The 25,393-nt window shown below is 63.8% G+C and overlaps 1 protein-coding gene across 4 annotated transcripts in view; it reads left to right on the top strand.

Annotated features, from left to right (window-relative positions):
* NFIC (nuclear factor I C) overlaps positions 1 to 25,393 on the top strand; it is a 46,152-nt gene that overhangs the window by 14,222 nt on the left and 6,537 nt on the right. For 2 of the 4 annotated variants that reach the window (XM_065652717.1, XM_065652716.1), the window contains exons 2-10: positions 5,505 to 6,036; positions 17,432 to 17,503; positions 18,044 to 18,118; positions 18,270 to 18,393; positions 18,582 to 18,706; positions 20,474 to 20,602; positions 20,721 to 20,905; positions 22,330 to 22,489; positions 24,110 to 24,195. In XM_065652717.1, the coding sequence (XP_065508789.1) occupies positions 5,505 to 6,036; positions 17,432 to 17,503; positions 18,044 to 18,118; positions 18,270 to 18,393; positions 18,582 to 18,706; positions 20,474 to 20,602; positions 20,721 to 20,905; positions 22,330 to 22,489; positions 24,110 to 24,195 (1,488 nt within the window). The remainder of the gene's footprint in view (positions 1 to 5,504; positions 6,037 to 17,431; positions 17,504 to 18,043; positions 18,119 to 18,269; positions 18,394 to 18,581; positions 18,707 to 20,473; positions 20,603 to 20,720; positions 20,906 to 22,329; positions 22,490 to 24,109; positions 24,196 to 25,393) is intronic. The other 2 variants (XM_065652718.1, XM_065652719.1) reach the window with 2 other exon arrangements.

Below are 25,393 nucleotides of genomic sequence, written 5' to 3'. Positions count from 1 at the left end.
CTGCTTTTCTTCCTGCTGTTTTCCAAAGCAACAGGCAGATTCACTGTCTGCCGCGGCCTCGCATGACCTGCGGCGGTGGCCTCGGCGCGCTCCCCACGCCCCCGCTCGCAGCCGCACCACCTGCGAGGGCGAGCACCGGCATCGCCTCCTGCCCCGGCATGTAGGCGCAGGCAGGTGGGCACCGGGCCGGCATGGGGTGCTGGCAGTGCCCATGGCATGGCAGGGACCCGTCTGCTCTGGGATGGTTCAAAGGACCCAGCAGGGCGGTTTTGGGCAGCCCTGTGTATGGGGAGCACAGGACGGCTTGTCAAGAGGTCCAGGGCCACCACGGTCCCAGGCATGTGGTGACCACTGGGTGCTTTATTAGCCCATCTGCTGCCTCCTGGTCCCATCCTGAGTGGGGCTGAGCATCGAGGCAGCAAATGAAGTGTGAGATCCCCTTTCTGGCTTTGCGTCCATCCAGGCTGACCCCTCAACAGGGTGGCCGCATCCGGAGCACGCTGTGGGTACGGTCCAGCCCATACACGGTCCTGAGCCGTGCACGGATGTTGGCTGGAGGATGCTGTTGGCTCTGGGGGAAAGAAAAGCTTTGGAGGCTGTGGTGAGGAGCTGTGGGGAGGTTTCACCGTGTCCTGCCTTCACCTCTGCCTGCACCAGCAGTGCCGGCGGGGCTGCCCCGGGCACTGGGGCTCCGTGCCCCAGCATAGGCTGCAAGAGGGGTTTTGCAAGTGCAGGGTTGGGTCGTCGTCCCCCCCAGCTCAGCAGCTGCTGCCAGGAGCTGGGGGTGAGCGTGGCTGTGACAGCTTCTGCCCCATGGGCAGCTCCGGCACAGGGCCGGCTGTGCGCAGGTGAGGCCAGCACAGCTCGTACAATCACCAGCTGCTTTCCCAGGAGCTTCAGCTGCCGCTGCACTCCCTCCCACTGCCCCACGCCCGGCGTGCCTCAGTTTCCCTCCTCTGGTATGGTGGTGCCGCTCAGTAGCGCCAGGGAAGCCTCGTTAGGACTTACCAAGCACACCGAGAAACCTGGCTGCGCCATGCCGGTGAAGAGCAAAAATTATGAATAAGCTCTTGTTAATAAATACTTTATGATGAATCCAAATAGGTTTCCTCCTCTGGAGCAATTATTGTAAAATGGTCTGTAACACCATGCAGGGCCAGCCCTGGGAAGGCCTGGGTGCTTTTCAGGGCCTAAGTGCCTCCTTCCATCCCCTCTAATGAGCACTTCCCAGTCATTTGCATCTGTCTCAGCAACAGGTCTCATTACCAGGTTAACTTATTACCAAAAGCCGCTTCGGTGAACAGTTAAAAGAGGCTACTGGAGGCTTTGCTGGGGCTGCATGAGAGCGTTTCATCTGTGCCGAGTGTGCCCGCGGGCTCCAGCGAGGGAAAACCGAGACTGGGGCGAGGAGCAAGTCATTGCCGTGCCCCATTTGGGTGCTGGGATTTTGAGATTTTCAGGATTACCGGAATCTCTCCACTGCCAAGCCTTCCCGTGGGGGCATGGCGGCTAGCACCGAACTTGCCAGCCCCTGCCTGGGCTCGCGTGTCCGCGGGGAGCGGGACCTGGCTGGAGCGGCGGCTGTGAGCGCTGGCAGCAGTTTGGAGGTGTGTGGCTGGCTGGTGGGGAAGCTGAGCATCCTTTCACAAAATAAACCCTGTGTGGTCCCTGCAGGGCCGGGATGCAGCGAGGTTGCCTGGCATCACTCCCTACCTGCAGTGGGAGATGGCATCCCTGCTCCTCCCCGGGGCTGGGGGCGTGCTGGTGGGAAGCAAAACCCCCTGCAGGGGTGACTGTCCCTTCCTGTTTCCCTCCTCCTCCTCTACGTTCCCCCCTCCATGAAAACGGCTCGGGAATTTCCTGAGGAAACATTTTTTAATTGGAAAATTCAGAGTGTTTTGTTGAGTCCAACCTGTTTGGACAAAGCGCTTGAGTGGAGGATGCTTGGAGGCCCAGCCAGTCCGTGCTGTGGTGCCCAGACATGGTGCCCATGCCCGGGGCTGTGTCACTGTATGGCACCGAGCATCCCCCACCATAGCCAGGGTGGAAAGCACCCACCACGGCCGAGCAGCCGGGGTGCAGAGCCCCAGCGCCGGCTGAGCCTGTGAGGACAGGCAGGAGCATGAGGAGAGGCAGTGCCTTGGCTGTGCCCCGCAGGGCGCTGGCACTGCTAAAGCCCAGGCTGCCGGAGGAGCTGATCCTGGCATGGTGTGCCTGGCAGCACGCAGAGTGTCGCTCCTTCCGCTCCCTGGGCCACAGCAGGACTGACACCAGGACAGAGCTGGGCTTGACCCATGCCTCAGTTTCCCCTCACAGCATCTGGTGTGGAAAGTCAGTGCTCCACCAGTCCCTGGAAGGGGGGTGTGAGGGGGGCCCCATGCTGGGGCTGGCAGCACCCCAATGCAGGCGTGCTCTTCCCCGGGTCATGGGGCTTTACAAGCCCAGGCTGGATGGAGCCCAAGCACAGGCTCTGCTGCCAGATTCCCATCCGGAAATGCCCCGGGAACAGCCTCGTCTGGGGTATTGCAGCACGTCTCTGCTTCCCAGCCCCGCAAAGGAAAAACAGCAGCAGAAACACTTAACCAGCCCTTTGCCGGCACTCCCTGCTGCTGGCTGGAGTGGGGGAGCTGGCAGGGATCAGAGACAGGGACAGACAGAAATGGCATCCCTGCTTTTGCTTTCTGAAGTGGAGCTGGACATGAGGCTGGCTGGTGTCAGCCGGGGCGGTGTGCCTGGCTGAGGGGCTCACTGGCTGCATGATGCCAGCAGCATTTGGGGTGCCGGACACAGGGACGGTCCCCAGTCCTCTAGCTTACCCAGCTGCAGCCATCCCACCCGTCCGACGGGCTGTCCTGGTGCCCCCCAGCCGCCCTTGCCTGGCCCCGCTAAAGCGGCTTAACTCCATGTGGCATCTCAGCCGTGGGATAAGCTGGGCGGGAGGGAAAGTTGGCGAGGGGCTGATCGGCTTTCAGTGCAGCTCCCATCCCACCATAATCCCGGGGAGGCGGAGGATGTCCGTGATCACTTCAGGGGCACCAAGGGCCATAGGGGCTTCTGCATGCAATGGGTTTTTGGAGGATTCCCGGACGTGGAGCCAAGTGGGATCTGAACAACCTTGGCACCAGGAGGCGGGGGGGAAGCCAGCTCAGAGCCCCACAAAAACTGGGGCTCGCCCTTGCCACCCTGTGGCAGGGCACTGAGCATCCCCTGGCCCTTGCAGCGAGGGTCCCATATCCCTGTCCCAACAAGGGTAACCTGGTTCTTGCCCAACCTCCCTGCAGCAGTGCCTGGGGTGGCACTGCCTCGTGGGAGGGCAGGGATGGGGACAATGGCACAGCGTCCCCCACCAGCCCTGCAGACAGCCCTGCTGCCGGCTGCCTGCGGAGGGTGGTGGGGCCGGGGGATGGCAGCAATTTGTAGGGCTCGTTTGAATAATCGGCCACCAAGGAAGATCAGCTGCCCACCACCCCAGCCAAGTATTGTTTTTGAAACTCACTGCTGCTTTTTTCAGCTCCTGTCTTACTTTTCTTTGACCTTCCCTGATTTAAGACACATGCCCAGCCCCTGCCCAGCTGCACTGAATTAGTGACTGCTGCTGGGGAGGGAACCAGACCCTGCAGCCCCCAGGGGCTGCATCTGCCCTGGGCACAGCCAATGGGGACGGTTCCACCAGGCAGGGCTGGATCCCCAGGGTCAGGATGGGTCCCTTGGCACGGCTGGGTCCCCACAGGTGGGAATGGCTTTGCCAGCAAGGGTGGGTTCCCTGTCCCTTGTGGAGCATGGGAGGACGCCTGTGGGGTCGGAGCTTTGGTGAATCTGGGTCCAGAGCAGGGGCTGTGTCTGGGTGATGGGTCTGTGTTGGCAAATAATGAGGTCTGTGCTTGGGGGACTTTTGAGGGGTTAGTGGGGCTGTGCTGGTCATTGGTGCCGGCAGTTATTGGCATCTGTGCGGGGTTCAGGGGACAGTGGGGTCTGTGCTGGGGTGTCTGTGCTGGGTCACAGTGGGGTCTGTGCGGGGGACACCAGGTGCTGTCCTGGGGCACCTGCGCTGGCTGTTAGCAGGGTTCATGCCAGGGGAATGAATTTGGGGTTTCTTAGGGGCTGTGCAGGAGCTGTTTTGGAGTTAATGAGGCCTGTACTGGACTTGGGGCCAAGCGGGAGTTAGCAGGGTCCATATGGGGCTGGTCCCTTCTGGGAGCCTTCTTCAGGGGACGCTTCCCTCCAAGCAGGGTCACTTTGGGACAGGGCTGCTTGGGCCAGGGAGTGGCCCCGCTGCTCTGGGATGAATGGGACCAGCCATCATCTCTGGAGCTGCTCGCCCCATCCCACTGCTGGGGCTGAATCCTCCCGCGGCTCCTGCCACCACCACCTCCTGGGTCCCTCCCTGGAGCTGCGCCTGCCCTTGGCACCCTCCCTGCTGGGGGGTGACCCAGACCCGAGCACAACCCCGTGAACTGGGGCTGCCACCAGCCACCCCCGCCTGGCCCTGGCTCCCTCTCACAGGACTGGGGCGCCATGCTGGGCTCCTTCCTCCTCCACATCGTCATCCACCATGAGGAACCCTTTGGGCCAAATCCTGATGGATTTGGGCAGGATTTGGCCTTCGAGGACCAGCTTGCTGCCGCCCTGGCGATGCATAAGGATGCTTGGCCCCCTCCCTGCCATTTTCCAAACCATGCTGCTCCCTGCCGGGAGGGGTCCTGACACCTCTCTGTCCCACGGGGATGTGTGGGCCCCCCAGCCTGGAGGCACTGCTTTTCCGAAGTGGGGAAAGAAAAAAAAAATGGGATGCGGGAAGGAGGGGCCGAGGAGGAGGATGCATTTTCCTTGTTTTCTTTTGGGGCCAGACTCATCCAGCAGCACTCACCAGATGGAAAAAGACAGTCAGAGCACGCCTTGTGCATCAGGCTGAGTGCCAGCTGCCGGGCTGGCCGCAACTGGGGCAAACTGGGGGAGTTTCCCGTTGGTCTGAAGGGAGCGGAGAGGTTCAAGGCACTTGCTGTCCGTGTGGGAGCAGCCGGGATGCTGGGGCTGTGGGGAACCCGTTCCTTGGGTGCTGCGGTCTGGCAGTGCCTGGCACCAGCACGGCAGCTCCGGCAGGCGCAGTGTCAGGTGGGATTTCTGTGCCTGTCGGGAGCAGATCTTGGCACGTGTGGGTGGGAAGGGGAGAGGGTCCGGGTGCTGCCGAGGCAGCATGCCTCATGCAAGCACCTGCCCTTCCACCGTGCCACTGCCTCCAGCCACCCCCACCAGGCTGCTGACCTGGGAACACTGCAGCCGGTGGGATTTATGGGGGGCTACCGGGATGGGGGGTATCCCCCTGCATGGGGAGGGGTTTTTCATCGCTGCTGAGCATGTGCCTGTGCCACAGCTCTTCTTCCTGGTTGCGCTGGGATGCAGCGCAGCAGGTATGTCCCAGCAGGTCCCCGCAGGCTCCTCAGCTGTCCTGGGGTGGGTTTGGGGGCCTTGGCCGGGAGTGACCGCCTGTCCTTCTGCTCCTGCAGGATGAGTTCCACCCCTTCATCGAGGCGCTGCTCCCCCACGTCCGCGCCTTTGCCTACACCTGGTTCAACCTGCAAGCCCGCAAGCGCAAGTACTTCAAGAAGCATGAGAAGAGGATGACAAAGGATGAGGAGAGGGCAGTGAAGGATGAGCTGCTGAGCGAGAAGCCGGAGGTGAAGCAGAAATGGGCCTCGCGCCTCCTGGCCAAGCTGCGCAAGGACATCCGGCCCGAGTGCCGCGAGGATTTCGTGCTTTCCATCACGGGCAAGAAGCCCTCGTGCTGTGTCCTCTCCAACCCTGACCAGAAGGGGAAGATGCGCCGCATTGACTGCCTGCGGCAGGCAGACAAGGTGTGGCGGCTGGACCTTGTCATGGTCATCCTCTTCAAAGGGATCCCGCTGGAGAGCACCGATGGTGAGCGCCTGGTCAAGTCAGGCCAATGCACCAACCCCATCCTCTGTGTCCAGCCCCACCACATCAGTGTCTCCGTCAAGGAGCTCGACCTCTACCTGGCTTACTTCGTCCGCGAGAGAGGTGAGTGCTCGTCCACCCGTGCCACAGAGCCGGGGTTTGTCCCCGCCAGAGCCAGCTGCCTGGGAAATGGGGTTGTTCCAGCTTTCCCGTCCCCCTCAATGTCTGCCCCAGCCCCTGCTCTGGCTCAGGAACACCACTCGGGGACACGTTTCCTGTTGCAGACCTCGCAAAGAGGAGCTCAGTGCTCCCCTTCCTCCAAATTGCTGTCCAAGCGGGTGCCCCCCACCCTGCCCATGGATCCTGGCTGCCCCAGGAGGCATGTGCCAAGGAGAGGAGGAGGCGAGCAGTCCCTGAGGATGCTCCTGGCTCTGGGCATCCCTGGGGAGGGCATCTTGTGGGAGGTTAACCCCGCATCCCACGCCTGTGTGACGTGGCTGCCTGTGCCAGCAGCCTGGTGAGGAGCAGGTGGGTGGCGTGGGCAGGGAAGGGACAGCCCGTTCCTGGCGCATCCAGCGAGGGCTGGAGCTGGGACCAGTCCAGCAGTGCCAGTTTGCCGTGGGCTGCGGTCCCGGCCCCTCGCCCAGCAAGTGACCAAAGCGAGGACAGGAGTGGCTGAGGCCGGCTGGGGAGGGGACAGCAATAATGCCAGTGGGGACAAACCCCAGCAGTTCTTGATGTGGACTGAGGAGATGCTGCTCCCCTGCCCTTTGCCTGCCCAGGGGTCCCACAGACCTGCTGGGAGAATTGGGTTGGTTTCGGTACAGCAAGCAGGGAGAGTCAGACCAGTTCTTGAAGCCTTGGTGATGGAAAGGGGGAAACTGAGGCACAGCAGGCAGGGCAGACAGCTGTTTCCAGGCTCAGAGGATTAGGTCCCTAAGCCATCATCCTCGCTGCTGACTCACGTCACCTCCTCGCATGTCAGGAAGGGGAAGCTCATAGTAGCTCAAGTCAGATCTTATTTTATCCAGGCAGGTTTGCCATCCCCGCCTGGTGACATGCCGGCACAGACACCCTCCTGGCAGCTGGGGTCCCCCATGGACCCCGACATTCCCCTGCACCCCCAGGCAGGCGAGGAGCCCAGAGAGGTGCTGCATGATCCCTGCGGGTGAGGGCAGGGCTTGGTTTTACAGGGGTGATGCAGGGGCAGGGGGGTCTGCGATGTGCAGCCCCGAGGGGCACTCAAGAGGCTCACGGCCCCCCCATGGCTAGGCCAGGCTGTCCAGGGGTGCAGGGACGAGGACATCAGTCCCTCCTGGCGACAACCCCCTGTGTGCACCTGCAGCCCTGAGTGGTGCCCCCCAGCCGTACCCCTGGACCCTGTGAACCTGTCCCCCTTGGCACCACAGCAGGGGGAGCGTGGGGCTGGTGGCTCCTTGCCTGACACCGGATGGTGACACCATGGACAACACCATAGTGCTGGCAATCCCAACAAAGGGAGTGCCAGCGCTGTGAATCACAGTGGGCATGGGTAGCTGTGGGATACAGTGGGGTCACTGGGGAAACTGAGGCACGGCGGGCATGCAACCGCCCCACTCCCCAGGGAGCTGCATGTCCTGGGCAGGGCGCTGGGAAGGACCGCCAGGCCCTCGTGGCTTTGGGGAGAAGCAGGACATGGCCTCTGCCACAGCCAGATCCTGCCCCAGGGCCCAGGGGCAGGTGGGGGACATGGGCGATCGGGGCAGAGGGCACACATGCACAGTCACACACGCATATGCAGCCGTCCTGCCTGCCCAGCTGTGTCTCCCAGCATGTGCACACACATGGTGCTGGTGCTGTAAGCCTGTGCCTGCACACATGGCTCACTTGGGGGCAGGATAGGGCCCAATGGGGCCTGGTGTTGCTTTTCCCAGTGGTGCACTGGGAATGGTGGGTGCTGTGCTGGGGATGGGGTGCCCTGGGTGCTGGCTGGGGTGGGGATGTCGGTGTCCTGTGCAGGATGTGGCCGTGGCTGCTGAGCAGGGTGGGGAGGTGGTGTGTACTGAACTGAGACATGGCCACGCTGGGCTGAACTGAGGTGGGGTACTGGGCTTAACTGGGGTGCTGCATGACATGCTGGGGGTATCCCATACTGGCTGGGATGGGGGTGCTGCATAGTAGTCTGGACTGGGGGCACCGTCGTCCAGCTTGGCTGTAGATATAGTGTCATGCTGGGCTGGGTGTACCCTGTACTGGGCTAGACTGGGAGCACCCCCTTGCTGGACTGGGAGCCCTACAGTGGCCACGCTGACAGCAGAGAGCAAGCGCTCCACAGCAGCCATGATGGGGGCCCCTCTGCTGCTTGGCGTGCTGTATTGGGGTGCCCCTGCCAGCGGGTTCCCTGGCCATGCTGCAGCCAGCGGGTGTCTCCAGGGAGGTGCCTGCCCGCCCCCCCACGACCTTGACCCCGGCGTCTGGGTCCCCAGCAGCCGCAGTCACCTGACTGTCTAATTGGGAACACAGCGGCTGTAAATACTCTCTGATAAGGCCTGGCAGCCTCTCACTTTCCCTGTTAAGGTCGCTCTCTGCTCTGGTTAAGGGGGACTGGGACGGGACAGCAGCACCCGTTGCGCGGGGGTGGGACGCCGCGGGTGCTGCAGGGCGCTGGGTGCTGCGCTGGGGCAGGTGCTCAGTCTTCTCCCGGCTCCAGCCCACAGTGAGCACTTCCGTGGGCCTGTGGCTGTCAAGGGCTTATCTGGCTTGCCGTGTCAGTGGGGAAACTGAGGCAGGAAGGGACATTGGGGCAGCTACCACGCCAATGGGACCCTGCTCATTATGGCCAAGCGACGGCACTGCTCGGGGTGTGCTGGGCATCCCCACATCCCCACGCTTGCTTGCCTCCTCCCTGCCCAGCATGCTGCCTGCTCGCTGCAGTTCACTTCAGCACGCTCTCCTCTTCTGCACACCTCAGCCTGCAGCCAGCCCCCCGCAGCACCCCCAGCCCCAAAGGGGCCTGAGTAGGAGGAGGTTGGGGGAAATCTCGCCTGCGCGGGGTCCCCCTGGTCAGGCAGCTCCAGCTCCCCGCAGCCCCCCGGTTATCAGGCCAGAGCACGTGGGCTCTCAGCTCCCCCGCCTACGCCCGACCCATTTTGCTGGTGTCAGCACAATTTCCCATCCGCTGCTCTGGCAACGCCAAAGAGGGGAGGCGGTGGAAGAGCCCCCCGTCTCTGCTCTCCCACCTGAGGTTGGGGGCAGCCTGGGGGTCGCTGAGCTCCCAGCCCCTCTGGACTGATACCAAGGGCTAACTCTGCTTCTTGGCTCTTTCTTGCCCTCGTCCCTCTGCCTGGGAAGACCCACCTGGCTTTCTGTGCCCCCAGGTGTACATGGGGAAACTGAGGCATGAGCGATACCAAGCTTGAGTGAAGCTCCATCCCAGCCCCGCTGGCCCAGAGGGGGCAGTCGTGGGGTGGAGGGAAGTACCGGGTGCCTGGATCCGCTCCGCAGCGCTCGGCAGTGCAGCAGTGGCCCCCGGAGCACCCTACCCCACATCCACTGCCCCTGGTACCCCTTCGGGCAGGGCTGGGTACAGGTCTAGGTGCTGGCTGTGAGCAGGGCTGGGTGCAGGATGGGTGCTGGCTATGAGCAGGGCTAGGTGCAGGATGGGTGCAGGATGGGTGCTGGCTGTGAGCAGGGCTGGGTGCAGGATGGGTGCTGGCTATGAGCAGGGCTAGGTGCAGGCTGGGTGCAGGATGGGTGCTGGCTGTGAGCAGGGCTAGGTGCAGGCTGGGTGCAGGATGGGTGCTGGCTATGAGCAGGGCTAGGTGCAGGATGGGTGCAGGATGGGTGCTGGCTGGGTGCAGGCTGGGTGCAGGATGGGTGCTGGCTGTGAGCAGGGCTGGGTGCAGGATGGGTGCTGGCTATGAGCAGGGCTAGGTGCAGGCTGGGTGCAGGATGGGTGCTGGCTGTGAGCAGGGCTAGGTGCAGGCTGGGTGCAGGATGGGTGCTGGCTGTGAGCAGGGCTGGGTGCAGGATGGGTGCAGGATGGGTGCTGGCTATGAGCAGGGCTAGGTGCAGGCTGGGTGCAGGATGGGTGCTGGCTGTGAGCAGGGCTGGGTGCAGGATGGGTGCTGGCTATGAGCAGGGCTAGGTGCAGGCTGGGTGCAGGATGGGTGCTGGCTGTGAGCAGGGCTGGGTGCAGGATGGGTGCTGGCTGGGTGCAGGATGGGTGCTGGCTGTGAGCAGGGCTGGGTGCAGGATGGGTGCTGGCTGGGTGCAGAATGGGTGCTGGCTGTGAGCAGGGCTGGGTGCAGGATGGGTGCTGGCTGGGTGCAGAATGGGTGCTGGCTGTGAGCAGGGCTGGGCTGTGCACACCGCAGTGGGGGAGGGGATGGCGCTGCAGCCCGGTGCTGGGTGTGCAGCGGGGGCGGGGGGCTGGGGGGGAGCTCGGAGGTCGCTGGTGAAAGTCAAAAGCATTGCAGTAAAATGGTAATCAATCTCCCCAGTCGATGGTGCCAGGACCTTCGAAGCATTACAGAGAGGTTCCTCCCAGCAGCTCCTGATAGCAGCAGCCAGTCTGGGGAGGGTTAGTGCCCCCCTCCCTGCACCCTCACCCTTGTGCCTCCACCCCTGCATCCCCATCCTGGCACCCCCTCATCCCTGGACACCCCTCTTCGCGCCCCATCCCTGCATCCCCTTCCTGCTACCTCCCATCTCTGGACCCCATCCTGACCCGGCTCCAGGAGCCAGGGCAAGGCAGGATGGGGTCAGTGCTGGCCGCTCGCATCCTTTGGGGTGTTATGGGGCTGGCAGGGACCCCGCAGACGGCGTGCTCAGTGGGGCAGAGGGGACAAGGCTCTGTGCTGCAGTGAGCTTGTCCTGGCAGTGCCGGGTGGCTGAGACCCCCTGGGCGATGTGGAGTGGAAGAAGATGGGTGCCCAGGGCCAGCAGGCAGCAGGCCCCAGGGTGCCATCCCGCTCCCAGCAACCCCAGCACACTGCCGTGTGCCGCCAGCAGACAGCACCGGGGGGGCAGGCAGGGACCTCCGTGCTGTGCCAGCATCTGCATCTCCCACTGCCTGGCAGCCCCTTATCTCCCGTCACCAGCCTCGCCGCTGGCTGCAGTGCGAGGCAGATGGCACCAATCTGCTGGGGAGCCTGTGCCAGGGCTTTCATCCCAAGCACACCTGCTGGCCGTGCCAGGCCGGCCATGCCAAGCGTCTGCGCAGTCCCTCCAGATGGAGAAGCCGGCATTTCCCCAGGCAGCACCACTCTGCCAGCCCCCCCGCCAAATATTTATCAGCAGGGTCCTGAAGAGATTGATGGGGTGCACAGTATTTGGGCTCTGCCATTCGCAGAGCTGGGCACCAGCAGGCAGGCGGGCTGGAGAATCCCCCTGCACACAGATAGACATGTACAGACCCTCCTCCCACTCCAGGTGTCTCTCCGCTCCCAGTCCAGGAGGCCAAGGCTGAGGACAGTGAGACTGGCAGAGCCCAGCAGGTCTGGGAGGAGAGGGCACAAGAGTATGAGACACCCGAGAATGGTCAGAGGCTGGGTTGCTGCCCCCGAGAGCTGCAAGCAGCAGAGGCGGAAAGGGGCTCATTGGGATGCGGTGACCCCAGCCACCCCCCATCCCCTGCGCTGTCACTGCCTGGGGGACCCCACCATTGCCGTGCCTGGCCCCGCTGTTGGCAGCAGCCAAGGCGGTTTCAGCATGCTGGAGCTCTCTGGATCGATGTGCCGGCGACCTTGGGGAGGTCAGGGCTTCCCCGGCTCTCCCGCAGTGCGCCGAGCCGGCGGTGTGCCGGAGCCAGCCGGCTTCCCTGCCCCGCGTCACTGGTGAAGCGAGTTGCCCCATGCTCAGCCCTGCAGCCTCGACCAGGGACCTGGCACAGAGTGCAGTGTCCTGTGGTGCAGGGGTGGGGTGGCAAGGGGCTGGAGTGGTTCCCTGCACCGTTCGGCGCCTGATGAATAAAAGATGAGTGAGCTCCGTCTCGTCTCGCGAGCACCTGCCATCCTCCCCCTTCACCACCCGCCATCCTCCTGCGCTGGCAAGCGCTGTGCCCTTCCCGGGGCCGCAGTTGCCATCCTGGCCAGGCGCCCGGTTCCGTGCCGCGCTGGCAAGGGACAGCTGGGGTGGCAGATGCCCGCGGCGCTCCCTCCGGCCTGTGGCTGCAGGCATGGAGGGGGGAACAGACACCTCCAAGCCCCACGGTGTGCTGCTGCGGCTCCAAGCCGGGCAGGCACCAAGAGCTGGGGCCTGGGGTCCCCTGCCACGCCAGCCCCCGCACTGGGGTCGCAGCCGGCCCCGGGGAGGCCTTGAACCCACATCCTCCCCAGCCCTGGCCTCAGACCCAGCCTCGGGGTGGGAGATACCCACAGAGCACTGGGAGCGATACCTGCAGTCAGCGTGGGGGTGAGACAGGGCTTAGTGGGGAGAGTGGGTTAAGGGGCCTGGGGGGTGGGCTGTGGGACTGTGCAGGGGGGGTGGCTGTGCCACAGCCAGGGCCTGTGCCGTGCCGTGGGGCTGTGCCGTGGAGTGGTGCCGTGGGGCTGTGCCATGGGGCTGTGCCATGCCATGGGACTGGGGTCGGTGTGCCAAGGAGATCCTGGTAGCCCGCAGCAGCAGCTGCCTAGGGCAGGCAGGGCACTGGGTCTGGCAGAGCAGTGGGTCCACCCATGGCAGATGGGGGACCAGGCCTGGGACCCTCTGGCTGCACCTGCAGAGCTGGGGTGTCTTCCTGCCCCCCATCTCCATTCTCCTTCCTCCTGCCATCCTTCTGCTTTCCCTTCCTTCTCTCCCTCCTCCCTGTCAGCTCTTTCCCTCTTGCCTTTTTGCTTTCCTTTCTTTTTCTTTTTCTTTTTCTTTTTCTCTTTTTCTTTTTCTTTTTCTTTTTTCTTTTTTCTTTTTTCTTTTTCTTTTTTCTTTTTTTCTTTTTCTCTCTTTTCCTTTTCCTTTTTTCTTCTCTCTCCTTTTCCCTCACCCTTTCCCTCCGCTTTCATTTCTTCCTTTTTTTCTTTCTTTCTCCCTCCCTTCCTGTCTCTCCTTTCTCTCTCCCATCCCCTCCGAGCAGCTGCACCCCCATAACCCAGGACACGGGGGCTGGGTGCCAGCACCCCGCGGAGGGAGGTGCCGAGAAGGGGCACAGAAGGCTCAGCCATCCCTTTGTCCATCCCGCTCTCACCCGTCCCTTTGTCTGCTGCCATCTGTCCCCACTCGCCTCCGCGGGCGCCAGCAGCCCTGGACGTGGCCCAAGCCTGGCAGGGCCGAGTGAGGGGGCGGCTGCGATGCTCTCCTGGGGGGGTTCCCCCCAGCCGCTGCCGTCTCCCCGCGCCAGCCAGGGTCAGCCAAGGACAAACCCACTCACTCCCGGCGCGCTGGCGCACGCTCGCAGGTGCCGGCCAACGTCCTCGCGCCTCCCCAGCCTCCTGCCTGGGCCAGCTGGCTGCGGCCCGCGGACGTGGCAGTGGGGCGCGTCCGTCCCCCCCGCCTCAGGGGCTGCCTCCGGCCAGGACTTCGTGGGGTTTCATTCGGCTGGGGGAGGAGAAGCTACTGCCCCTGTGACACTGGGGGCCTGAGACCCAGCAAACTCTTCTCAGCCCATCATAGCGCTGCAGCCCTTTGGGCACAGCGGGGGAGCTGAGGGGGGAGCAGGGTGTTGTAAAGGCCATGGCAGAGGGGTCCAGTGCCCCCAGCGCACCATCAGCCTGGCTGAGCCGGGATTTACCCAGCACACACGGCGTTTCTTGGGGTATTATATAAAGGAGGTTACACAAGCGGGTCTGTTCCGTGTTTTACATAAGGGCCACCCCAGCTGGCCCAGCAGCAGGACGGGCAGAGCTGCTCAGAGCAGTGGGGTGCTGTGGGGTGGAGGGTGCTGGGGGTCTGGCAGGAAGAAGCTCCCAAATCAAGCCCCTCCCGCACAGCCTCTCCCACCCCTAGCCCTTGCAGTGGAGCCGCTGCCCCCCAGCACTCAAGCTCTACAGGTCTCCAGGTGTCCCCCATCCTGACCAGGCTGTTCACTCTGGGCCCTACGGACGCACACTGTCGGGGCGGGCCAGCTGGAGGTACCAGGGGAGCTGTGTGTTGCTCCTGTGTAGGTGGTGGGGCTGCGCTGCCACCAAGGCAGAGGCAGGGGGCCAGTTCCCCAGGGGGCTTAGCCCTGAGCCAGCCCCAGGGGAAACTGAGGCACAGGGCAGAAACCTGCAGGCAGCAGTGCTGAGTCCTCTCCCATCTCCCACCCTGTCACTAGCAGAGTAGGGGGATGGAGGAGGAAAGCTGCTGCCATTGCCGGGGAGCCTGGCCTGTGCACGCAAGCGCCAACAGCTCCACCAGCCCTGAGCATCCTCCAGCCTCTGCGCTTGCGCCCCACACCTCTGCCAGTAACACCGTGCCCTGTTACCGTCAGCGCTCAGGCACAGAGCCAGGGCTCTCCTGCAGCCGTGCCAGCCCCAGGGGGCAACCAGCCTGCAGGGAGCCCCCCAGGGCTGGCCCTGCTGCCCGGGGGTTGTTCCCATGCACCAAGGCCACAGGCAGGGAGTTGCCGTGGGGCCGGTGGCACCCTGCCAGCTGGTGGGGCCAGGGTGCCAGGGATCTATAATTCAATGGGTGGCATCAGTCCAAGCTGCCAGCGCAGCCGGGAGCTTGGGCAGCCCTTGCCCCCCCGCCAGGTACATGCTTTCATATTTTTAAAAGTGATTAGATCAGCTTGTTTGGGTGCTGAGCGCTCTCCCCCTCCACACCAGAAGGACCTCAGCACTGCACCTTCTTCCCGGACGGGCTGCCCGCAATGTGGCAGCAGGGCGCCCTCGCCTCTTATCTCCCATCCTGGCCCCGGCAGTGCAAATGGTGCAGGATGCCCCCTGTCAGTGAGGCTGGGGGGTGCGGGGGGCTCCCCAGACTTCTTTCACCTTCCCAATGTGGCCAACCCACTTGTTGGGTGCTGGTTTTGGTCCACCCTCAAAATGTCCTTTGGGGAGAGTAGAGCCGCCCCCGGAGCCCGGTGATCCCTTCGCCATTTTAGTGCACGCCAGCCGGCTGCAGGCAGCCATCACATGGCGGTGAGAGCAGAGTTTGGCCCGGCTGCGCTGTGCCGGAGGAGGCAGCCAGAAATCTGCTGGCGAGCTTGTCTGGCCCAGCCATGAGGATTGCTGGCAGCCGGGGGGGGCATGGAGCCCACGGCCCCTGTCCTCGTGCCCACGTCTTTGTCAGTGGGGACACGGGAGTGCTGGGAGGGAACAGTCCTGCTGCCAGACCTCAGAGCTTGGGAAAGTCCCCCATGCACCTTGGGGTGCCGTGGCTGGGACTGTGGTGCTCGGGTCGGGGGAGGCCCCTGGGGTGACCACCGGGTCAGGGGTGGGTGGGGTGATGTCAGCAGTACTGGGTCAGGGGGATGCTGGCGGGAGGGTGTGGGGACGTGGAGGGTACCCAGGGGAGTACCCAGGGTGAGTGAGTGGCCCTGCCGGGTGTCCTGGGAGAACAGGGTCCAGGAGGGGGTGGCTGTGCCAGATGTCCTAGGAGAGCAAAGCTGCCATGTGGGGTATTGGGTACTGAGGAAGAAGGTCCACATGGGGTAAGCTGGGGGTGAGGAGAGGTCCGTGTGGGCTAACCTGGGGTGAGCAGGGGCCACGTGGAGCATCTCGGGGCGAGCGGGGTCCATGCAGCATGTCTCATGGTGAGCAATCGTGGGAGGTTCTATTTGCCAAGCCAAGGGCCATGCATGGCACTTCAGAGGCTGCCGGGTGAGGGCACAGCCCGGGGGGTTCCTAATGGCCGAGCACCCCCAGGGGCAGGCTGGCGGCTGCGTCCCCGGGGAGAGCGGAGTCTGGGGAGCCCCGAGGCAACAGCAGGGGTGGGTGCGGGGAGCTGGGCCGGCCTTGGGGCTGTAACCGCCAGACACCGCCCCGTGCCTTGGCTGGGCTCCACTGCTAACCACTTCCAGAGCCGCTGTGAGATTTGTTGTTTTAAGAGCTGAGGAAGGGCCGTGTCCGGCCCCGCAGTACCCACGGGCATGCGGGGGGTCCCTGCCGCCGCTCGTCCCCTCGCGTTGTTTGCTTGTGCCCCGCTCACTCCCACCACCCGCTCCCGCACACTTCGGCGCGCAGCAGCTTTCAAAATGGGAAAAAAGAAGGGGAAAAAAAAAATGAAACAAGTAGGGGGAGAAATCCCCACACCCTTTGCTGGGGGAATCTCTGCTCCCTAAAATGGCTGCCTGGAGGAAGCCAAGTGTTCGGGCAAGCGCGCAGGCAGGCCTGGGCACAGGGTGGCTGGCAGCGGGATGTGGCGCTGGGGAGGGATGCTGCAGGGCCGCTGGCGTGGAAGGGTTGCCAGGCCAGCGTGGGGAAAGGGTGGGGAGGAACGCCAGCAACTGGGGAGGGAGACAAAATGGCTGCGTTTGGCATTGACATCAGGCACCCCCAGGGGTGGCGCGGGAGGCATGTGATGGGTCGGGTGGGGGGTGGCACAGTCCCTGCTCACAGACCTTGGCCTGGCCAGCCAAAAATAACCGTCCCAGGAGCCACATCTGCGCAAGGGACTGGGGGGGAGCACAGGGCAGGGGGGAGGAAAAGGGGGAGAAAAAGAGGAAAGAAAAGGAAAAAAACCCAAGCCGCAGCAGGCGGGCTGGCAGCGGCGACCGCTCTGTTTTGATGGTGGTGTTTGGATTGTCGCAGCCCTTTCCCAGCATCAGCCAAAGCTGTGAAAGAGAAACACTGAAGGCCAAAGAGTGGGAGGAGGAGGAGGATGGAGGAGGAGGAGGATGGAGGAGCTGGAGGAAAGACGAAGAGGGGAAGAAATACACAGCAAAAGTTTTGAAAGGGCTTTGGGTGAGGGGTGCACGGCCGAGCCTGTGCCAGGGGTGAAGGATGGTCCCGAGTGCGGCTCAGGGCCTGGTGGGGCACGGGGAGCCAGAGGATGCATGGCCGTGCCAGGCCGTGCCGGGCCGTGCCGGGCCATGCTGATGCCGCTGAGCTCAGCGTCTGAGCTGGGTTATTTTTAGCCAAGATGGAGTGGGGATGGTGGAGGCTTTGGAGGTCGGAGCGGGTGCTCCCTCGGGGCCCTGCTGCCCTCCGCGGGGGCTGGGGGAGGCAGGACAAGGTGCCATGGGGCAGTGAGGGTGATGCCCAGCCAGGGTGACGCCGCCCGGCGAGGCACGGATGGGTCACGGCAGCGGCTGGAGGGAGTAGGGGAGACAGGAGCAGGGCCAGGTGGCCGTCACCCTGCCTTGGGCAGGTCAAGTGCTGTGGGTTTCCCTCCTGTGGGGAGCAGTGCCCATATCCTGTGTGCCAGCACCAGAGCGTCCCCATTCCTGTCACTGGCAGGCTGTCACAAGGAGGGACACTCAGTGATTCTTCCCTGGTGGCTGGGGCTGTGCTGGCTTGGTCGTGATTCTCCTGTGGGGTGGGAGCCGCTGGCCAGACTGTGCCTCACTTCCCCCCAAAAGCAGAGCAGCGAGGGAGGCCGCCGCGGCGGTCAGCCAGCAGGCATCCCTGGCTCATACCGGCATGGGGTGGCTCACCCCGGTGTTTTTTTCCTCTTGCAGATGCAGAGCAGAGCAGCAGCCCCCGGACAGGCATCGGCTCAGACCAGGAGGACAGCAAACCCATCACTCTAGGTGAGCGGGACAGGCAGGGCTCAGGCAAGAGGTCAAGGGACACCCGAGCCCATCCCCAGGGTCCCTGAGGCAGAGGTGGCCCCCTCAACAGGCAGTCATGGTCCCCATGCCAGCAGCTCCTGCCAGCTGCTCCGGTGCCCCCAGGCCCAGCCAGCCACTGCCTGGCACCTGCGATGAGCTGGGCATGGCCTCAGCCTTGTTCCACAGCCAGCGCAGCCCCACTGGGGCCATGTCCCTTGGGGACAGCAGCTGTCATGGGGTCCCATGGTGAGGGTGCAGCCCCCAGCCCTGCCGTCACTCTCAGCTGCAGGGAAGCTGAGGCACAGGGCAGCCCCAGGGTGTCCTCAGCAGAGAGGACCAGTCAGGGTGGTTCCTTGCTGGGAGAGGGAAGTGGAGCAAAGCCCGTTGTGAAGGGGGCATGGGTGGCATTACAAGGGATGTGAAGAAGCTGTGGTGCCCTTGAGCATTGCCACAAAACAGTGCAGGGCAGGAGGGATGGTCCTGTCCCACCCCCATCACTCCCTCCTCTCTCCTGCGCAGATTCAACAGACTTCCAGGAAAGCTTCGTCACCTCGGGGGTGTTCAACGTCACTGAGCTCATCCAAGTGTCCCGAAGTGAGTGCCACTGTGATGCCACAACCCCAATCCTGCTGCCTGGGCACGGCAGCATCCTGACAGCTCCCCATCCCAGCTGCAGGCTGGGGCTCCCCTCCCTGCCGGGTGGGGGCAATGCCAGGTCCCCCCTGATCCCCTTCTCTCCCATCAGCGCCGGTGGTGACAGGCACAGGGCCAAACTTCTCCCTGGGGGAGCTTCAGGGCCACCTGGCCTATGACCTGAACCCCTCCAGCACTGGCATGAGGAGGACGCTGCCCAGCACCTCCTCCAGCGGGTAAGTGCCACCAGGGGCGATGCCAGGGCCACACCAGGGGGAAGCCAGGGGGATGCCGGGGCTGTGCCAGGGGGATGCCAGGGCCAGGATGAGCACAGCCGCAGGCTGCTGGCCACCTCACTGTGGAGGAGGTGAGGGGAGACTGGATCCTGCTGCGAACTGCTGATGATCCCTTCCCTGTCTCCCAGGAGCAAACGGCACAAGTCGGGGTCCATGGAGGATGACATCGACACCAGCCCAGGGGGCGAGTACTACACCTCCTCCAACTCCCCCACCAGCAGCAGCCGCAACTGGACGGAAGACATGGAAGGGGGTAGGTGCCTCTCTATAGGGGCCTCCCTATAAGGGCCCCCAGCCAACTCAGCGGTTCTCTGTGGATGTCACTGTCACACCTTCCTCCTCTGTGAAAGCTCGGGCACTCTGTATATGCCATGGTATTGCTATAGGGCCCCCAGGCCTAAGCACGAGCTGGCTATAGGTGCTGTGATGTTGCTATAGGGCCCCTCAACAAGTCACTGCTTTTCATTGAAGGCTATCGCGTTGCTATAGAGCCCCCCATCAAGGCACAGGCTCTCTATAGGTGCCATGGTACTGTTACAGGGTCCCCAATTTAGGCATCGCATCTCTATGGGTGTTCTGGTGTTGCTATGGTCCCGCCCTTGTAGGCACAGGCTCTCTGTAGGTACCACGATGTTGCCACAGGATTCCTCCTCCCTTTAAGCACAGGTGCTATAGTGTTTGCTATGGGGCCATTCTGGTGCCCCAGCCCCACACCAGCCTCTCCCAGCCCCACGCCAGCTGCTGGCGCTACAGGCAGCTTGCTTTCTTGCTTGGCGTTTTTTTTTCCTTTCCTGTCTAGACAGCCCCAATTAGCTGTTCATTAAGAAAAAGGGGGGGGCTGGGCTAATTAAAGCGATGCTGCAGGGCCGGCACGGTGGCTCCCACGCCCCGGCCTGCCTTTATGGAGCTGCAGGCAAAGGAACCACTCCTCTTTCTCCCCCCTTGGCTCTTATCCTGCCTCCCTGTGCCCCCAACAACAGGGCAGGATCTGTCCCAGCCCCCCAGCCCAGCCTGGGGGTGCCTGGCTGGGGGGGCTAGAGGCACTGATTCTGTTGGAAGGAGGCTTGGGGAAAGCAAGTCCTCCCCTGGGACGGTGCCCCGGGTGTGCTGGAGACTGTGCCCCATCTCAGTCCCCATGGGGCTGGTGCTCTCGGGGTCAGGTGGGAGGGCAGGAGGGTCCCAGGGGAGATGTGACCCCCTTCACAAAGTGTTGCAGGTGGATGTGCAAGTGTTTACAGTGGGAGGGGGCCATGCAGGGGCATCCCTGTCCTCCACCAGAGGCCTGATCCAGGGCAGGGATGAGGGGGGTGGCGGGGGGTGCTCAGCCATGGTGGCAGAGGTGTTACGGCGATCTCGTACAGGATGTTCTTGGAAATCCTCCTAACCCCTGGCTGAGAAGGGGCTAAACCCATTACCGGGCCTGAGCCCAATGGCCAGAGCTAAAGCCACAGTGGCGGGGGATTAACATGCCCGCTGCCCCCTCCCACGCTGCCCCATGCCCCAGGGTGGCCCTCGGGGACCCAGGTGTCCGGTGTTGTGTGGGAGTCCTGGGTGCTGGGGCTGCATGTCCCTGGAGGTGTCTCCCCCGAACTGGCACCCTTCTGCCTCCCTGGGAGCGCCTTGTGCCGGCAGGACGTGTCCCCCAGCCCCAGGGTGCCAGGGGAGGTGGGTGCCAAGTGCGGGCTGCAGGGTCACAGACGGACACCCACTTGTGCAGCTGGGGTGGGAGCGCACACACAGGCAGAGCTGTGTGCACCTGCATACACACACATGCGTGAACACACGATCACGCTGGTGCACACACATGCACATATCCATACCTGGAGATGCCCACACACCCTCCTGCACATGCACGGACCTGTTCACACAAACACACACGCACCCTCCCCATGCCTGTCCCCGGGGTGACCCTCACCCCAGGAATGAGCACCCCAACCCCAGGCCGGGCTGGCAGCAGCCCCAGGACTTTGGGGTCCTGCAGTGGGTGCCAGGGCCTGACACTATGCCCCACTTTCCCCAGGCATCTCCCCCACCGTGAAGAAGACAGAGATGGACAAATCGCCCTTCAACAGCCCATCACCACAGGACTCTTCGCCCCGGCTGAGCAGTTTCACACAGCACCACCGTCCTGTCATCGCGGTGCACAGCGGTGAGTATCCTGGCAGGGAAACTGAGGCATGGAGCGAGCAGGCAAGTGGGCTGGGTGCCAGCGCAGCGGCCTGCTTGCAGTGACACTGGTGGGTCCCCCCTTCTGCTCTCTCCCACAGGTATCACTCGAAGCCCACACCCGTCATCTGCGCTGCATTTCCCCACCACCTCCATCCTCCCCCAGACGGCCTCCACCTACTTCCCCCACACGGCCATTCGGTACCCGCCTCATCTCAACCCGCAGGACCCGCTGAAAGATCTCGTCTCACTGGCCTGCGACCCGTCCAACCAGCAGCCCGGACCGGTAAGGATCCAGCCCTATCCCTGCATCCCATCACCAACCTCGCCGTGGGGCGCTGGGGGCTGCTGCCAGCCGGGCCACCAGAGAGGCATTCCCTGGATCAACCGCTGCCACCGCCATCACTGCCACCACCGCCGCCGCATGTAGGGTGTAAGGGTGCTCTGGTGGCATCCAGGTGCCAGCACGCAGCCTGGAAGGCTGTTCTTACCGCTGTGGCTGGGGCTGAGCCACTCTGGCTGGTGCCTTGCGTTGGTTTGGGAGCGCCGCTGCACCTGGTCAGTGTTGGCATCTGGTTTCTCCGGCGATGAAGGTGCCTTCCCCTGGCGCAGTACCAGGCGCCACCTCGTAGGGGAGACAGGGCGGTGGGTGCCAGGGCTGAGGCATCAGCTGGGGCTGGGGGTGTCTGGTGGGAGCGAGGTGTCCAGCGCGGGATCTGTGACTGTCGCCGAAAAGCCACCGTCCGCCAGCGTGCCTGGGAGAGCGACGGGCTCTGCGTTCCCCATCCATCCGCACAGCCGGCTGGTGACCCATCAGCCCTGCCACTGTGCTGTGTCCCCTGGCATCCCTACAGGGTGGCAGGGCCAAACTGTGCTGCTGCGTACCTTCCCTTACCCCAGCACCCCATACCCCACACACATAGCACACAGTGCACCCAGCACCCCGTGCACCCAGCACCCTGTGCACCCCACACCCCATGCACCCCACACACCCCGCACCCCACGCACAGCGCACAGTGCACCCAGCACCCCATGCACCCCCACGCACCCCACGCACAGCGCACAGTGCACCCAGCACCCTGTGCGCTCACCACCCTGTACACCCATGTCCGCAGGCTCCCTTTGTGCCCGAAGATGGGGTTTGGGGGTGGCCATATTCCCGCTCTTGTGCCCTCTTGCACCCCGCTCTGCCCCCCGGATGTGAAGGGTCTCTGGGAGACCATCTGAGCTCTGCCCAGCTGCTCCTCGCCAGCAAGGCCTGATGCCAGGGTGAGGGTCATGGCTGCTCTTCCCCCGCACAGTGGCTCAGTGCTGGGCTGGCAGAGGCCAGATTTGGATCAGTCCCTCGCTGGGTCAGGGTGCTGGAACAGGAGCCATTGAAAGCTGGTGCTGCGCTGCCACCGTGGGGTGCCCCTTGCCCACAGGTGAGCGCTTCAAAGGCCTCCCGCCGCCACAGAGAGAGGGCACAGCACCCCGGCTCCAGCATGCGCCGCCCTCGCAAGCCCACCCCAACCCCCTGCACCGCCGTGATTTCCCTGTCGCTGGCGCCGATCGTTCAGGGCTGCTCTGAGACCCAACAAACTCGTGTAAGCGGTGAGGGATGCTCCGTGCCGGGTTGCACCAGAGGCTCACCGGGCCGGCTTTGCCGGTGCTGCGCGTGCTTCCTAATGGCTTGTGCTGTTTGTTTTTCTGTCTGTGTTGTGTCCCCAGTTAAATGGAAGTGGTCAAGTGAAAGTGCCCAGCCACTACCTGCCCACGCAGATGCTGGCGCCGCCACCTCCCCCCGGCATGCCCCGCTTGGCCGTCTCTCCTGACACCAAATCCACCACGACAACTACCGAGGGAGGGACGACCTCACCGACATCACCCAGTAAGCACCCCGTGGCGCCCACCCCTCTCCCCGGCCTGGCTGGACGCTCCTCTCACAGCCCCCAAAGTCCCCCATCTAGTCTTGGTGCCACCAGGGGGGCGTTGGCGGAGGTGGCCTCCCTGCAGCCGGGGAGAGGGCGGCAGCCAGCACACAGTGAGTTTGCTGGGTCTCAGGCAGGTCGGAGCGGGCAGGGTTTGGGCAGGCTGCTGTTGTGTCCCCCAAGCCAGGGGGTACCATGCTGGTCCCAGGGACCAGCCTGAGCCCCACATCCCTCTGAGATGGCTGGGGGACCAGGAGCGGAGCCATGACAGGACTCCCCAAGCTGATGTCCTGCCCAAATCCCCCCAGCACAGGCAGGGCTTGTGGGGGAGGCTGTTGCCTTTCTGTGCCTCAGTTTCCCCACTGGCTGTTAGTGGTGGTGCTGCCGGTGACGCAGGGACCAGCCAGCATGGGTGTGGCGCTGGGGCTGGGGGCAGCGTGCCTGGCTGCATCACACAGGTCTGCCATCGTCTTGCTGCCACGGGGGTCCCCAGCACTGGTGACCCCAATCCGGTCAGGGGTTGTGAAGTGACATGGTTTCAAGGACTTTGTGCAGGCCCACCAGAGCCCTTGGCAGGAGGTGCCTGGGGAGCCTTCGTTAGTAGTGGTGGCTGATGAGCTCTGCTCCACCTTGGGGTCTTCAGCGCCTTGGCCAGGAGAATTTTGGAGCGCTGGGCCTGGGACCTCAGAGGGGAGATGCTGGCGTTGCCCATGGGCTGGCATTGGGGCGCATTACAGCTGTGGGACACTGTGCCATCACCACACTCTGCAAGGGGGTTATCCCTGTTCCCGTCCTGCTGTGCCCATAGGACACTTTCCAGTATCCTGAGAGGCTGACACATCCCCACAGGGTTGAGCCCTGCCTGGGCGCACTGTCCCCAGGGGACAGGCCACTCCTGGGTGCCACCAGTTGGTGGGTGTCAAGGCCAGGTAGCGTGAAGAAATCAAAGCCCGGACGATGTGAAGGGGAGAGCTTGGGCTGGTGTGGCCAGGCCAGCGATGGGGCCACGCAGAGGAACCTGGGCAGTGCCAGTCCCCCCCACGCTCAGGGAGGGATGCGTGCAGTCCCTAAGGGGCGCAGAGGCCAGCTGGCTCCAAGCCCCCTGTGCTCCCCTGGCTCCCATGGGGCTGAGCCCAGGAGCTCAGCGGGGCCCGGGGTCCCACTGCTGGACCCCCGCTGGGTGGTGGAGGTGGCAGCGGAGGGATGTGGCGAGTGGAGCTGGTGGCTCCCATTGCCCTCACCCCATGGCAGCTCCGCTCAGGAAGCCAAAACACTGCCACAGCAGAGGAGTACCTGCCTACGCTGGCACCCTGGGGGTGTCCTGCCCCTCCAGCCAGCCATCCCCCTGAAGCTGGCCCTCCAACAGATGCCAGCACGGGTGGCACCGCCTTGGACACGGTGTCCTTTGGCCTCTGCTCGCCTGCTGCTGGGGCGCAGCCGGGGACATTGCCCAGCCACCAGCTCCAGGTGCCCAGGACTCCTGTCCCAGCAGTGCCAGAGAGTGGGCCGGGCTTGGCCCTTGGGGGGACAATGGTGATGCCACCAGTAGCCCCGTTAACGAGCTCTCGTTTGTTCCCCAGCCTACTCTGCACCAGGCACGCCCCCTGCGAACCGTTCCTTCGTGGGATTAGGACCAAGGGATCCTGGGAGTATCTATCAGGCACAGGTGAGAGGGGGATGTTGCTGGGGGGACCTTCTTGCCCTCGCCCCAGGCACCGCCGCTGTGGCATCGTCATGGGCATCGCCGCCGTGGGCATTGGCCGTTGCGGGCATCACCGTCGTGGTATCAGTGCCATGGTGTTGCTGACATGGGCGTCCCCACCATGGCATTGCTGCTGTGGTATTGCCACCATGGGCATTGCCACCATAGGCATTGCCATGATGGGCATTGCCAGCATAGCATCACTGCCATGGACGTCGCCACCATGGGTATGGCTGTCGTGCGCATCACCGTCATGAGCATCGCTGCTGTGGCATTGCTGCCGTGGTGTGGCTGCAGTGGCATCATTGCCATGGGTATTGCTCCCATGGGAATTGCCACTGTGGGTGTTGCCACCAGGGGCATCGCTGTCATGGGCATAACTGCTGTGGGCATAGCTAACACGGGCGTAACAGCTGTCGGCACTGCCACCGTGGGCATCACCACCATGGCATCGCTGCCCTGGCATTGCCATGGTGGGCATTGCTGCTGTGGGCATCGCTGCCTTGACACCACCACTGTGGGCATCCCCACCATGGGCATTGCCACCCGGTACCCTGTGCCAGGGCCTCAGGCACTGCTGGTGGCTTGGGACCACCAAGGGTCCCCCAGGGCAGAGGGAGGTCACTGCAGTGCCCACACCTGGCACCTCACTCACCTCTCCAGCCTCCAGCAGCGCACTGCCTGGCACCGTGGCACAGCCGGGCATCCCAGGTGCCCACAGCATCCCCGAACGAGGGACACCGGGGCCATGTGCCCCTCTCCAGGTGGGCACAGGGACCCTGCTCTTGCCTGGCTGTGGCTGCCGGCCGCTCCAGCTGCAGCAGGACGTGGCGTGCGCCTTTGCAGGGGCTTTTCATTAGTCCTGTGTATTTTTTCACCAGTAATTTGTGAGCTGGTGCCAGCGCCGTGGGGAGTACCATGGGGCCGGGGCAGGAGTGCCAGCACCTCGCTTCGCTTGTGATTTGAGTTGGCCGGCCTCAGCGGTCCCAGCGGGGGCGGCTCCGGGAGGCTGCAGCCCTGCGCAGGGGGTGCCGCCGGTGCCAGGGCAGGGAATGGGCGTCTGGTTGGCGCTGTGCCAGGAGCACCCCAGGGTGCTGCACCCGCTGAGGGTGAGTGCTCAGGGCACAGAGCTGTGCCATAGGGCACCCGGGGTGCTGTTCTG

The sequence above is a fragment of the Caloenas nicobarica genome, chromosome 27, assembly GCF_036013445.1.
Source record: "Caloenas nicobarica isolate bCalNic1 chromosome 27, bCalNic1.hap1, whole genome shotgun sequence".
NCBI classification, from domain to species: Eukaryota; Metazoa; Chordata; class Aves; order Columbiformes; family Columbidae; genus Caloenas; species Caloenas nicobarica.
This window is presented reverse-complemented; position numbering and strand designations above follow the sequence as displayed.